Genomic DNA, 15383 nt, shown 5'->3' with positions numbered 1-15383 from the left:
AGCTCTGTCCACAGTAGGTAGGCAGCTACGTTGTGACGTACTAGACCCAGTATAAAGATGACTCTCACAGTGAAGCAGAGCTCTGTCCACAGTAGGTAGGCAGCTACGTTGTGACGTACTAGACCCAGTATAAAGATAACACACAGTAAAGCAGAGCTCTGTCCACAGTAGGTAGGTAGCTACGTTGTGACGTACTAGACCCAGTATAAAGATGACTCTCACAGTAAAGCAGAGCTCTGTCCACAGTAGGTAGGCAGCTACGTTGTGACGTACTAGACCCAGTATAAAGATAACACACAGTAAAGCAGAGCTCTGTCCACAGTAGGTAGGCAGCTACGTTGTGACGTACTAGACCCAGTATAAAGATGACTCTCACAGTAAAGCAGAGCTCTGTCCACAGTAGGTAGGCAGCTACGTTGTGACGTACTAGACCCAGTATAAAGATGACTTTCACAGTAAAGCAGAGCTCTGTCCACAGTAGGTAGATAGCTACGTTGTGACGTACTAGACCCAGTATAAAGATGACTCTCACAGTAAAGCAGAGCTCTGTCCACAGTAGGTAGGCAGCTACGTTGTGACGTACTAGACCCAGTATAAAGATGACTTTCACAGTAAAGCAGAGCTCTGTCCACAGTAGGTAGGCAGCTACGTTGTGACGTACTAGACCCAGTATAAAGATGACTCTCACAGTAAAGCAGAGCTCTGTCCACAGTAGGTAGGCAGCTACGTTGTGACGTACTAGACCCAGTATAAAGATGACTCTCACAGTAAAGCAGAGCTCTGTCCACAGTAGGTAGGCAGCTACGTTGTGACGTACTAGACCCAGTATAAAGATGACTCTCACAGTAAAGCCGAGCTCTGTCCACAGTAGGTAGGTAGCTACGTTGTGACGTACTAGACCCAGTATAAAGATAACACACAGTAAAGCAGAGCTCTGTCCACAGTAGGTAGGCAGCTACGTTGTGACGTACTAGACCCAGTATAAAGATGACTTTCACAGTAAAGCAGAGCTCTGTCCACAGTAGGTAGGTAGCTACGTTGTGACGTACTAGACCCAGTATAAAGATGACTCTCACAGTAAAGCAGAGCTCTGTCCACAGTAGGTAGGCAGCTACGTCGTGACGTACTAGACCCAGTATAAAGATGACTCTCACAGTAAAGCAGAGCTCTGTCCACAGTAGGTAGGTAGCTACGTTGTGACGTACTAGACCCAGTATAAAGATGACTCTCACAGTAAAGCAGAGCTCTGTCCACAGTAGGTAGGCAGCTACGTTGTGACGTACTAGACCCAGTATAAAGATGACTCTCACAGTAAAGCAGAGCTCTGTCCACAGTAGGTAGGCAGCTACGTTGTGACGTACTAGACCCAGTATAAAGATAACACACAGTAAAGCAGAGCTCTGTCCACAGTAGGTAGGTAGCTACGTCGTGACGTACTAGACCCAGTATAAAGATAACACTCACAGTAAAGCAGAGCTCTGTCCACAGTAGGTAGGCAGCTACGTTGTGACGTACTAGACCCAGTATAAAGATGACTCTCACAGTAAAGCAGAGCTCTGTCCACAGTAGGTAGGTAGCTACGTCGTGACGTACTAGACCCAGTATAAAGATAACACACAGTAAAGCAGAGCTCTGTCCACAGTAGGTAGGTAGCTACGTCGTGACGTACTAGACCCAGTATAAAGATAACACTCACAGTAAAGCAGAGCTCTGTCCACAGTAGGTAGGCAGCTACGTCGTGACGTACTAGACCCAGTATAAAGGTGTTGTGTTCCCCACCAGGTGAGATGGGTCCCATGGTGGCCTCTACTCTGAAGCTGGGGATAGCTGTCCTCAATGGAGGCAACTCGACTGTTCAGCAGGTAGGTCCATCTACCATTAAACTGCATCAGTCACTTATCGACCTGGTATCTACCATTAAACTGCATCAGTCAACCATCAGTCACTTATCGACCTGGTATCTACCATTAAACTGCATCAGTCACTTATCGAACTGGTATCTACCATTAAACTGTATCAATCTTACCATGGTATCTGGCATCTAATGTCAAAATGCATCAACCAATTTATTTCTAGTCACTTTATTTGTATTTCTTTATAGAATATAGGTTGTTTGTGTCTCTGTAGTGTTACTCTCTCATGTCTCTGTAGTGTTTACTCTCTCATGTCTCTGTAGTGTTTACTCTCTAATGTCTCTGTAGTGTTACTCTCTAATGTCTCTGTAGTGTTTACTCTCTCATGTCTCTGTAGTGTTTACTCTCTAATGTCTCTGTAGTGTTACTCTCTAATGTCTCTGTAGTGTTTACTCTCTCATGTCTCTGTAGTGTTTACTCTCTAATGTCTCTGTAGTGTTTACTCTCTCATGTCTCTGTAGTGTTACTCTCTCATGTCTCTGTAGTGTTTACTCTCTAATGTCTCTGTAGTGTTTACTCTCTCATGTCTCTGTAGTGTTTACTCTCTCATGTCTCTGTAGTGTTTACTCTCTAATGTCTCTGTGTCTCTGTAGTGTTTACTCTCTCATGTCTCTGTAGTGTTTACTCTCTAATGTCTCTGTGTCTCTGTAGTGTTTACTCTCTAATGTCTCTGTAGTGTTTACTCTCTCATGTCTCTGTAGTGTTTACTCTCTCATGTCTCTGTAGTGTTACTCTCTCATGTCTCTGTAGTGTTTACTCTCTAATGTCTCTGTAGTGTTTACTCTCTCATGTCTCTGTAGTGTTTACTCTCTCATGTCTCTGTGTCTCTGTAGTGTTTACTCTCTCATGTCTCTGTGTCTCTGTAGTGTTTACTCTCTCATGTCTCTGTAGTGTTTACTCTCTCATGTCTCTGTAGTGTTTACTCTCTAATGTCTCTGTGTCTCTGTAGTGTTTACTCTCTAATGTCTCTGTGTCTCTGTAGTGTTTACTCTCTCATGTCTCTGTAGTGTTACTCTCTCATGTCTCTGTAGTGTTTACTCTCTAATGTCTCTGTAGTGTTTACTCTCTCATGTCTCTGTAGTGTTTACTCTCTCATGTCTCTGTGTCTCTGTAGTGTTTACTCTCTCATGTCTCTGTGTCTCTGTAGTGTTTACTCTCTCATGTCTCTGTAGTGTTTACTCTCTCATGTCTCTGTAGTGTTACTCTCTCATGTCTCTGTAGTGTTTACTCTCTAATGTCTCTGTAGTGTTTACTCTCTCATGTCTCTGTAGTGTTTACTCTCTAATGTCTCTGTAGTGTTTACTCTCTCATGTCTCTGTAGTGTTTACTCTCTCATGTCTCTGTAGTGTTTACTCTCTCATGTCTCTGTAGTGTTTACTCTCTAATGTCTCTGTAGTGTTTACTCTCTCATGTCTCTGTAGTGTTTACTCTCTCATGTCTCTGTGTCTCTGTAGTGTTTACTCTCTAATGTCTCTGTAGTGTTTACTCTCTAATGTCTCTGTGTCTCTGTAGTGTTTACTCTCTCATGTCTCTGTAGTGTTTACTCTCTCATGTCCCTGTAGTGTTTACTCTCTCATGTCTCTGTGTCTCTGTAGTGTTTACTCTCTCATGTCTCTGTGTCTCTGTAGTGTTTACTCTCTAATGTCTCTGTGTCTCTGTAGTGTTTACTCTCTCATGTCTCTGTGTCTCTGTAGTGTTTACTCTCTCATGTCTCTGTAGTGTTTACTCTCTAATGTCTCTGTGTCTCTGTAGTGTTTACTCTCTAATGTCTCTGTGTCTCTGTAGTGTTTACTCTCTAATGTCTCTGTGTCTCTGTAGTGTTTACTCTCTAATGTCTCTGTGTCTCTGTAGTGTTTACTCTCTCATGTCTCTGTGTCTCTGTAGTGTTTACTCTCTCATGTCTCTGTAGTGTTTACTCTCTCATGTCTCTGTAGTGTTACTCTCTCATGTCTCTGTAGTGTTTACTCTCTCATGTCTCTGTAGTGTTTACTCTCTAATGTCTCTGTGTCTCTGTAGTGTTTACTCTCTCATGTCTCTGTGTCTCTGTAGTGTTTACTCTCTCATGTCTCTGTAGTGTTTACTCTCTCATGTCTCTGTAGTGTTACTCTCTCATGTCTCTGTAGTGTTTACTCTCTAGTGTTTACTGTCTCTGTAGTGTTTACTCTCTCATGTCTCTGTAGTGTTTACTCTCTCATGTCTCTGTGTGTTTACTCTGTCTCTGTGTCTCTGTAGTGTTTACTCTCTCATGTCTCTGTGTCTCTGTCTCTGTAGTGTTTACTCTCTCATGTCTCTGTAGTGTTTACTCTCTCATGTCTCTGTAGTGTTACTCTCTCATGTCTCTGTAGTGTTTACTCTCTAATGTCTCTGTAGTGTTTACTCTCTCATGTCTCTGTAGTGTTTACTCTCTCATGTCTCTGTAGTGTTTACTCTCTCATGTCTCTGTAGTGTTTACTCTCTCATGTCTCTGTAGTGTTTACTCTCTCATGTCTCTGTAGTGTTTACTCTCTCATGTCTCTGTAGTGTTTACTCTCTCATGTCTCTGTAGTGTTTACTCTCTCATGTCTCTGTGTCTCTGTAGTGTTTACTCTCTCATGTCTCTGTAGTGTTTACTCTCTAATGTCTCTGTGTCTCTGTAGTGTTTACTCTCTCATGTCTCTGTAGTGTTTACTCTCTCATGTCCCTGTAGTGTTTACTCTCTCATGTCTCTGTGTCTCTGTAGTGTTTACTCTCTCATGTCTCTGTGTCTCTGTAGTGTTTACTCTCTAATGTCTCTGTGTCTCTGTAGTGTTTACTCTCTCATGTCTCTGTGTCTCTGTAGTGTTTACTCTCTCATGTCTCTGTAGTGTTTACTCTCTCATGTCTCTGTAGTGTTTACTCTCTCATGTCTCTGTAGTGTTTACTCTCTCATGTCTCTGTGTCTCTGTAGTGTTTACTCTCTCATGTCTCTGTGTCTCTGTAGTGTTTACTCTCTCATGTCTCTGTAGTGTTTACTCTCTCATGTCTCTGTAGTGTTTACTCTCTCATGTCTCTGTAGTGTTTACTCTCTCATGTCTCTGTAGTGTTTACTCTCTCATGTCTCTGTAGTGTTTACTCTCTCATGTCTCTGTAGTGTTTACTCTCTCATGTCTCTGTGTCTCTGTAGTGTTTACTCTCTCATGTCTCTGTAGTGTTTACTCTCTCAATGTCTCTGTGTCTCTGTAGTGTTTACTCTCTCATGTCTCTGTAGTGTTTACTCTCTCATGTCTCTGTAGTGTTTACTCTCTCATGTCTCTGTAGTGTTTACTCTCTCATGTCTCTGTAGTGTTTACTCTCTCATGTCTCTGTAGTGTTTACTCTCTCATGTCTCTGTAGTGTTTACTCTCTCATGTCTCTGTAGTGTTTACTCTCTCATGTCTCTGTAGTGTTTACTCTCTCATGTCTCTGTAGTGTTTACTCTCTCATGTCTCTGTAGTGTTTACTCTCTAATGTCTCTGTAGTGTTTACTCTCTCATGTCTCTGTGTGTTTACTCTGTAGTGTTTACTCTCTCATGTCTCTGTAGTGTTTACTCTCTCATGTCTCTGTAGTGTTTACTCTCTCATGTCTCTGTAGTGTTTACTCTCTCATGTCTCTGTAGTGTTTACTCTCTAATGTCTCTGTGTCTCTGTAGTGTTTACTCTCTAATGTCTCTGTGTCTCTGTAGTGTTTACTCTCTCATGTCTCTGTAGTGTTACTCTCTCATGTCTCTGTAGTGTTTACTCTCTAATGTCTCTGTGTCTCTGTAGTGTTTACTCTCTCATGTCTCTGTAGTGTTTACTCTCTCATGTCTCTGTAGTGTTTACTCTCTCATGTCTCTGTAGTGTTTACTCTCTAATGTCTCTGTGTCTCTGTAGTGTTTACTCTCTCATGTCTCTGTAGTGTTTACTCTCTCATGTCTCTGTAGTGTTTACTCTCTCATGTCTCTGTAGTGTTTACTCTCTCATGTCTCTGTAGTGTTTACTCTCTCATGTCTCTGTAGTGTTTACTCTCTCATGTCTCTGTAGTGTTTACTCTCTAATGTCTCTGTGTCTCTGTAGTGTTTACTCTCTCATGTCTCTGTAGTGTTTACTCTCTCATGTCTCTGTAGTGTTTACTCTCTCATGTCTCTGTAGTGTTTACTCTCTCATGTCTCTGTAGTGTTTACTCTCTCATGTCTCTGTAGTGTCTGTAGTGTTTACTCTCTAATGTCTCTGTGTCTCTGTAGTGTTTACTCTCTAATGTCTCTGTGTCTCTGTAGTGTTTACTCTCTCATGTCTCTGTAGTGTTTACTCTCTCATGTCTCTGTAGTGTTTACTCTCTCATGTCTCTGTAGTGTTTACTCTCTCATGTCTCTGTAGTGTTTACTCTCTCATGTCTCTGTAGTGTTTACTCTCTAATGTCTCTGTAGTGTTTACTCTCTCATGTCTCTGTAGTGTTTACTCTCTCATGTCTCTGTAGTGTTACTCTCTCATGTCTCTGTAGTGTTTACTCTCTCATGTCTCTGTGTCTCTGTAGTGTTTACTCTCTCATGTCTCTGTGTCTCTGTAGTGTTTACTCTCTCATGTCTCTGTGTCTCTGTAGTGTTTACTCTCTCATGTCTCTGTAGTGTTTACTCTCTCATGTCTCTGTAGTGTTTACTCTCTCATGTCTCTGTAGTGTTACTCTCTCATGTCTCTGTAGTGTTTACTCTCTAATGTCTCTGTGTCTCTGTAGTGTTTACTCTCTCATGTCTCTGTAGTGTTTACTCTCTCATGTCTCTGTAGTGTTTACTCTCTCATGTCTCTGTAGTGTTACTCTCTCATGTCTCTGTAGTGTTTACTCTCTAATGTCTCTGTAGTGTTTACTCTCTCATGTCTCTGTAGTGTTTACTCTCTAATGTCTCTGTAGTGTTACTCTCTCATGTCTCTGTAGTGTTTACTCTCTAATATCTCTGTAGTGTTTACTCTCTCATGTCTCTGTAGTGTTTACTCTCTAATGTCTCTGTAGTGTTACTCTCTAATGTCTCTGTAGTGTTTACTCTCTCATGTCTCTGTAGTGTTTACTCTCTAATGTCTCTGTAGTGTTTACTCTCTCATGTCTCTGTAGTGTTTACTCTCTCATGTCTCTGTAGTGTTTACTCTCTCATGTCTCTGTAGTGTTTACTCTCTCATGTCTCTGTAGTGTTTACTCTCTCATGTCTCTGTAGTGTTTACTCTCTCATGTCTCTGTGTCTCTGTAGTGTTTACTCTCTCATGTCTCTGTAGTGTTTACTCTCTAATGTCTCTGTGTCTCTGTCTCTGTAGTGTTTACTCTCTCAATGTCTCTGTAGTGTTTACTCTCTCATGTCTCTGTAGTGTTTACTCTCTCATGTCTCTGTAGTGTTTACTCTCTCATGTCTCTGTAGTGTTTACTCTCTCATGTCTCTGTGTCTCTGTAGTGTTTACTCTCTCATGTCTCTGTGTCTCTGTAGTGTTTACTCTCTCATGTCTCTGTAGTGTTTACTCTCTCATGTCTCTGTAGTGTTACTCTCTCATGTCTCTGTAGTGTTTACTCTCTAATGTCTCTGTAGTGTTTACTCTCTCATGTCTCTGTAGTGTTTACTCTCTCATGTCTCTGTGTCTCTGTAGTGTTTACTCTCTAATGTCTCTGTAGTGTTTACTCTCTAATGTCTCTGTGTCTCTGTAGTGTTTACTCTCTCATGTCCCTGTAGTGTTTACTCTCTCATGTCTCTGTAGTGTTTACTCTCTCATGTCTCTGTAGTGTTTACTCTCTCATGTCTCTGTAGTGTTTACTCTCTCATGTCTCTGTGTCTCTGTAGTGTTTACTCTCTCATGTCTCTGTGTCTCTGTAGTGTTTACTCTCTCATGTCTCTGTAGTGTTTACTCTCTCATGTCTCTGTAGTGTTTACTCTCTCATGTCTCTGTAGTGTTTACTCTCTCATGTCTCTGTAGTGTTTACTCTCTCATGTCTCTGTAGTGTTTACTCTCTCATGTCTCTGTAGTGTTACTCTCTCATGTCTCTGTAGTGTTTACTCTCTCATGTCTCTGTAGTGTTTACTCTCTCATGTCTCTGTAGTGTTTACTCTCTCATGTCTCTGTAGTGTTTACTCTCTCATGTCTCTGTAGTGTTTACTCTCTCATGTCTCTGTAGTGTTTAATCTCTCATGTCTCTGTAGTGTTTACTCTCTCATGTCTCTGTAGTGTTTACTCTCTCATGTCTCTGTAGTGTTTACTCTCTCATGTCTCTTTAGTGTTTACTCTCTCATGTCTCTGTGTCTCTGTAGTGTTTACTCTCTCATGTCTCTGTAGTGTTTACTCTCTAATGTCTCTGTGTCTCTGTAGTGTTTACTCTCTCATGTCTCTGTAGTGTTTACTCTCTCATGTCTCTGTAGTGTTTACTCTCTCATGTCTCTGTAGTGTTTACTCTCTCATGTCTCTGTAGTGTTTACTCTCTCATGTCTCTGTCTCTCTCATGTCTCTGTAGTGTTTACTCTCTCATGTCTCTGTGTCTCTGTAGTGTTTACTCTCTCATGTCCCTGTAGTGTTTACTCTCTCATGTCTCTGTCTCTGTAGTGTTTACTCTCTCATGTCTCTGTAGTGTTTACTCTCTAATGTCTCTGTGTCTCTGTAGTGTTTACTCTCTAATGTCTCTGTGTCTCTGTAGTGTTTACTCTCTCATGTCTCTGTAGTGTTACTCTCTCATGTCTCTGTAGTGTTTACTCTCTAATGTCTCTGTGTCTCTGTAGTGTTTACTCTCTCATGTCTCTGTAGTGTTTACTCTCTCATGTCTCTGTAGTGTTACTCTCTCATGTCTCTGTAGTGTTTACTCTCTAATGTCTCTGTGTCTCTGTAGTGTTTACTCTCTCATGTCTCTGTAGTGTTTACTCTCTCATGTCTCTGTAGTGTTTACTCTCTCATGTCTCTGTAGTGTTTACTCTCTCATGTCTCTGTAGTGTTTACTCTCTCATGTCTCTGTAGTGTTTACTCTCTCATGTCTCTGTAGTGTTTACTCTCTAATGTCTCTGTGTCTCTGTAGTGTTTACTCTCTCATGTCTCTGTAGTGTTTACTCTCTCATGTCTCTGTAGTGTTTACTCTCTCATGTCTCTGTAGTGTTTACTCTCTCATGTCTCTGTAGTGTTTACTCTCTAATGTCTCTGTGTCTCTGTAGTGTTTACTCTCTAATGTCTCTGTGTCTCTGTAGTGTTTACTCTCTAATGTCTCTGTGTCTCTGTAGTGTTTACTCTCTCATGTCTCTGTAGTGTTTACTCTCTCATGTCTCTGTGTTTACTCTCTCATGTCTCTGTAGTGTTTACTCTCTAATGTCTCTGTAGTGTTTACTCTCTCATGTCTCTGTAGTGTTTACTCTCTCATGTCTCTGTAGTGTTTACTCTCTCATGTCTCTGTAGTGTTTACTCTCTCATGTCTCTGTAGTGTTGTGTCTCTGTGTCTCTAGTGTTACTCTCTCATGTCTCTGTAGTGTTTACTCTCTCATGTCTCTGTGTCTCTGTAGTGTTTACTCTCTCATGTCTCTGTGTCTCTGTAGTGTTTACTCTCTCATGTCTCTGTAGTGTTTACTCTCTCATGTCTCTGTAGTGTTTACTCTCTCATGTCTCTGTAGTGTTTACTCTCTCATGTCTCTGTAGTGTTTACTCTCTCATGTCTCTGTAGTGTTTACTCTCTCATGTCTCTGTGTCTCTGTAGTGTTTACTCTCTCATGTCTCTGTAGTGTTTACTCTCTCATGTCTCTGTGTCTCTGTAGTGTTTACTCTCTCATGTCTCTGTAGTGTTTACTCTCTCATGTCTCTGTAGTGTTTACTCTCTCATGTCTCTGTGTCTCTGTAGTGTTTACTCTCTCATGTCTCTGTGTCTCTGTAGTGTTTACTCTCTCATGTCTCTGTGTCTCTGTAGTGTTTACTCTCTCATGTCTCTGTGTCTCTGTAGTGTTTACTCTCTCATGTCTCTGTGTCTCTGTAGTGTTTACTCTCTCTCTGTATGTTTACTCTGTGTCTCTGTAGTGTTTACTCTCTCATGTCTCTGTAGTGTTTACTCTCTCATGTCTCTGTAGTGTTTACTCTCTCATGTCTCTGTAGTGTTTACTCTCTCATGTCTCTGTAGTGTTTACTCTCTCATGTCTCTGTAGTGTTTACTCTCTCATGTCTCTGTGTCTCTGTAGTGTTTACTCTCTCATGTCTCTGTGTCTCTGTAGTGTTTACTCTCTCATGTCTCTGTGTCTCTGTAGTGTTTACTCTCTCATGTCTCTGTGTCTCTGTAGTGTTTACTCTCTCATGTCTCTGTAGTGTTTACTCTCTCATGTCTCTGTAGTGTTTACTCTCTCATGTCTCTGTAGTGTTTACTCTCTCATGTCTCTGTAGTGTTTACTCTCTCATGTCTCTGTAGTGTTTACTCTCTAATGTCTCTGTAGTGTTTACTCTCTAATGTCTCTGTTGTTTACTCTCTCATGTCTCTGTAGTGTTTACTCTCTCATGTCTCTGTAGTGTTTACTCTCTCATGTCTCTGTAGTGTTTACTCTCTCATGTCTCTGTAGTGTTTACTCTCTCATGTCTCTGTAGTGTTTACTCTCTCATGTCTCTGTAGTGTTTACTCTCTCATGTCTCTGTAGTGTTACTCTCTCATGTCTCTGTAGTGTTTACTCTCTCATGTCTCTGTAGTGTTTACTCTCTCATGTCTCTGTAGTGTTTACTCTCTCATGTCTCTGTAGTGTTTACTCTCTCATGTCTCTGTAGTGTTTACTCTCTCATATCTCCGTGTTTCTCTCTGACAGAAAATGCTGGACTACCTGAAAGACAAGAAGGACGTGGGCTTCTTCCAAAGTCTGGCTGGTCTGATGCAGTCGTGCAGGTACTGCTGTACCCTCCTCATCCTCACGTCGCTCGCTCCGTCCGGTGGAGTGTTCGGTGTGTAAATATGTTGTTAACCTCTCTGTCTCTCTGTTCCAGTGTTCTGGACCTGAATGCGTTTGAGCGCCAGAATAAAGCAGAGGGACTGGGCATGGTGACAGAGGAGGGATCAGGTACATATTAACTACCGACAAGTAGAAACTCTAATTAAAGGTAATGTCCCTACTGTCTCCTTCTGTCTATGATAATTAAAGGTAATGTCCCTACTGTCTCCTACTGTCTATGATAATTAAAGGTAATGTCCCTACTGTCTCCTTCTGTCTATGATAATTAAAGGTAATGTCCCTACTGTCTCCTACTGTCTATGATAATTAAAGGTAATGTCCCTACTGTCTCCTACTGTCTATGATAATTAAAGGTAATGTCCCTACTGTCTCCTACTGTCTATGATAATTAAAGGTAATGTCCCTATTGTCTCCTACTGTCTATGATAATTAAAGGTAATGTCCCTACTGTCTCCTACTGTCTATGATAATTAAAGGTAATGTCCTACTGTCTCTGTACAACACGTGCTATTATATATGAATATGGGAGAGTTCATCGCCATAATGTCTTCACAATATATTCAGTGTTAAACAGGGAAAGAATTCATATCAGAACACACATGGACATAATAGAAGATTAAACATAGACGTATTATATATATATAAGATATTTAAGATTCATATTTAAGATATGTTTAATATATATCGTGTTGTAGTTGTGCCTCTTGTCCAAATTCATCCTGGTTTTCTTCCTCTGTCTTTTTGTTGTGTCATCACATTGACTGGACAGGAGTTATGTTGGGTTTGGACACTGAAAATACAGCGTCTCCTGTATCTGTGTCGTCTGTCTACGTGCAACAATCACTTTTCATTTCCTGCTGTCCACGTCAAATGTCTTTGTGCTCTTCAGTTATTTACTAACCTCCCATGTGTTGTTGTCTATGGGTGCCACATTCTACCTGTGTTGTGGTCAATGTTGTATTCAAAGGCTGGATGGATGGACAACATTTCTAAGAATGTATCAAAGTTGTTGGTAATTTATAGCGAGCGTTTCCAATATGCTAGTGAGGCGGCGTAGGAACAAATTCCCTGTGTTTTCTCTTTGACAAATTTTTAAATATATTTTTTAAAGGATACATTGACAACAAAGCTTATCCCATAAGCAAGTCAATCAGCACAAAGCTTATCCCATAAGCAAGTCAATCAGCACAAAGCTTATCCCATACGCAAGTCAATCAGCACAAAGCTTATCCCATACGCAAGTCAATCAGCACAAAGCTTATCCCAACCCAAGTCAATCAGCACAAAGCTTATCCCATACGCAAGTCAATCAGCACAAAGCTTATCCCATACTCAAGTCAATCAGCACAAAGCTTATCCCATACACAAGTCAATCAGCACAAAGCTTATCCCATACGCAAGTCAATCAGCACAAAGCTTATCCCATACCCAAGTCAATCAGCACAAAGCTTATCCCATACGCAAGTCAATCAGCACAAAGCTTATCCCATACGCAAGTCAATCAGCACAAAGCTTATCCCATACGCAAGTCAATCAGCACAAAGCTTATCCCATACGCAAGTCAATCAGCACAAAGCTTATCCCATACATCCCATACTCAAGTCAATCAGCACAAAGCTTATCCCATACTCAAGTCAATCAGTCAATCAGCAATCAGCACAAAGCTTATCCCATACGCAAGTCAATCAGCACAAAGCTTATCCCATACCCAAGTCAATCAGCACAAAGCTTATCCCATCCGCAAGTCAATCAGCACAAAGTTTATCCCATACGCAAGTCAATCAGCACAAAGCTTATCCCATACGCAAGTCAATCAGCACAAAGCTTATCCCATACGCAAGTCAATCAGCACAAGCAGAGTGAATCAGTGGAGCCACAGGGTTGAACAAACAAACAACAATCGCTAATCATTGCAAAACTTAGTATTTATTAGTTTTTTTTGCGACATAATAAAACCTTCAAAATCATCATTGTTAATGTTAGTAGGAAGAGTGGCATCTGGAAGGTTTTCTGTCATACACTCACTGTTCTTACTGTTCTTATGGCCCTTCCTTCCTGGTTTATATTACTATATTACTTCTCATATGCAGTAGAAGAAATATAAGCATTTTGCTCTTTTATTTTGTATGTTTAGTTTTCTCTCCCTCATTTTAAAACAAAATGTTTCATAGTGGATCACACATGTTGCCACTACTTGATTTGAAACGGAATACAATTCCTTTTTTTGGGGGGGGGGGGGGTTATGGATAATCAACCAACTGTTTTGTCACAGTACCCTGTTCTAAATGTGCAATCTTCTAGAACTCTGACCAACTTAATTCCTATTCTAAATTCTCTACAATGTGCAGTCTTCTAGAACTCTGACCAACTTAATTCCTATTCTAAATTCTCTACAATATGCAGTCTTCTAGAACTCTGACCAACTATTTTCCTATTCTAAATTCTCTACAATGTGCAGTCTTCTAGAACTCTGACCAACTTAATTCCTATTCTAAATTCTCTACAATATGCAGTCTTCTAGAACTCTGACCAACTATTTTCCTATTCTAAATTCTCTACAATGTGCAGTCTTCTAGAACTCTGACCAACTTAATTCCTATTCTAAATTCTCTACAATGTGCAGTCTTCTAGAACTCTGACCAACTTAATTCCTATTCTAAATTCTCTACAATGTGCAGTCTTCTAGAACTCTGACCAACTATTTTCCTATTCTAAATTCTCTACAATGTGCAGTCTTCTAGAACTCTGACCAACTTAATTCCTATTCTAAATTCTCTACAATGTGCAGTCTTCTAGAACTCTGACCAACTTAATTCCTATTCTAAATTCTCTACAATGTGCAGTCTTCTAGAACTTTGACCAACTCTTTTCCTATTCTAAATTCTCTTTTCTTAATTCTCTTTGGAATATGCAGGGTCTTTGCGTGACATTGTTTGCATCCATCAGCTAGCTAGCTTGTTTTATGACCAGCACTGTCCAGAGCCTGGGGAAGTGTGTCTGCGCTCCTGTGGCAGGTGTGCCAGAAAAAACTTCACCAGCATCATAGCATATGAAACACAACATGACTTATGAAACACGACATGACATATGAAACACAACATGACATATGAAACACAACATGACATATGAAACACAACATTTCAAACTCGACATGACATATGAAACACAACATTTCAAACTCGACATGACATATGAAACACAACATGACATATGGAACACTACATGACATATGGAACATGACATATGGAACACGACATGACATATGAAACACAACATGACATATGAAACACAACATGACATATGGAACACTACATGACATATGGAACATGACATATGGAACACTACATGACATATGGAACATGACATATGGAACACTACATGACATATGGAACACGACATGACATATGAAACTCATCATGACATATGGAACTCAACATGACATATGAAACTCAACATGACATATGGAACACGACATGACATATGAAACACGACATATGAAACACGACATATGAAACACGACATATGAAACACGACATGACATATGAAACACGACATGAAACTCAACACGGCATGACATATGAAACACGGCATGACATATGAAACACGACATGACATATGAAACACGACATATGAAACACGACATAAAACACGACATATGAAACACGACATGACATATGAAACACGACATATGGAACACGACATGACATATGAAACACGACATTACATATGAAACACTACATGACATATGAAACACGACATGACATATGAAACACGACATGACATATGAAACACTACATGACATATGAAACACGACATATGAAACACGACATGACATATGAAACACGACATATGAAACACGACATGACATATGAAACACGACATTACATATGAAACACTACATGACATATGAAACACGACATGACATATGAAACTCGACATATGAAACACAACATGACATATGAAACACGACATGACATATGAAACACGACATATGAAACACGACATGACATATGAAACACGACATTACATATGAAACACGACATGACATATGGAACACGACATGACATATGAAACACGACATGACATATGAAACACTACATGACATATGAAACACGACATGAAACTCAACACGACATGACATATGAAACACAGCATGACATATGAAACACGACATATGAAACACGACATGACATATGAAACACTACATGAAACTCGACATGACATTTGAAACATGACATGACATATGAAACACGACATGACATGAAACTCAACATGACATATGAAACACGACATATGAAACACGACATATGAAACACGACATGACATATGAAACACTACATGACATATGAAACACGACATATGAAACACGACATGACATATGAAACATGACATGACATATGAAACACGACATGACATATGAAACACAACATGACATATGAAACTCAACATGACATAAGAAACACTACATGACATATGGAACACTACATGACATATGAAACACGACATATGAAACACAACATGACATATGAAACATGACATGAAACACGACATGACATATGAAACACGACATATG

At 40.2% G+C, this 15383-nt stretch overlaps 1 protein-coding gene across 1 annotated transcript in view; it reads left to right on the top strand.

Annotated features, from left to right (window-relative positions):
- LOC124019867 (ryanodine receptor 2-like) overlaps positions 1-15383 on the top strand; it is a 64763-nt gene that overhangs the window by 37475 nt on the left and 11905 nt on the right. Inside the window, exons 7-9 of the mRNA XM_046335307.1 lie at positions 1783-1862; positions 10670-10746; positions 10845-10918. Of these exons, the coding sequence (XP_046191263.1) occupies positions 1783-1862; positions 10670-10746; positions 10845-10918 (231 nt within the window). The remainder of the gene's footprint in view (positions 1-1782; positions 1863-10669; positions 10747-10844; positions 10919-15383) is intronic.

This window comes from Oncorhynchus gorbuscha, unplaced genomic scaffold (assembly GCF_021184085.1).
Source record: "Oncorhynchus gorbuscha isolate QuinsamMale2020 ecotype Even-year unplaced genomic scaffold, OgorEven_v1.0 Un_scaffold_706, whole genome shotgun sequence".
NCBI lineage: Eukaryota > Metazoa > Chordata > Actinopteri > Salmoniformes > Salmonidae > Oncorhynchus > Oncorhynchus gorbuscha.
The sequence above is the reverse complement of the archived record's forward strand: the minus strand, read 5'-3'. Positions and strand labels throughout refer to the sequence as shown.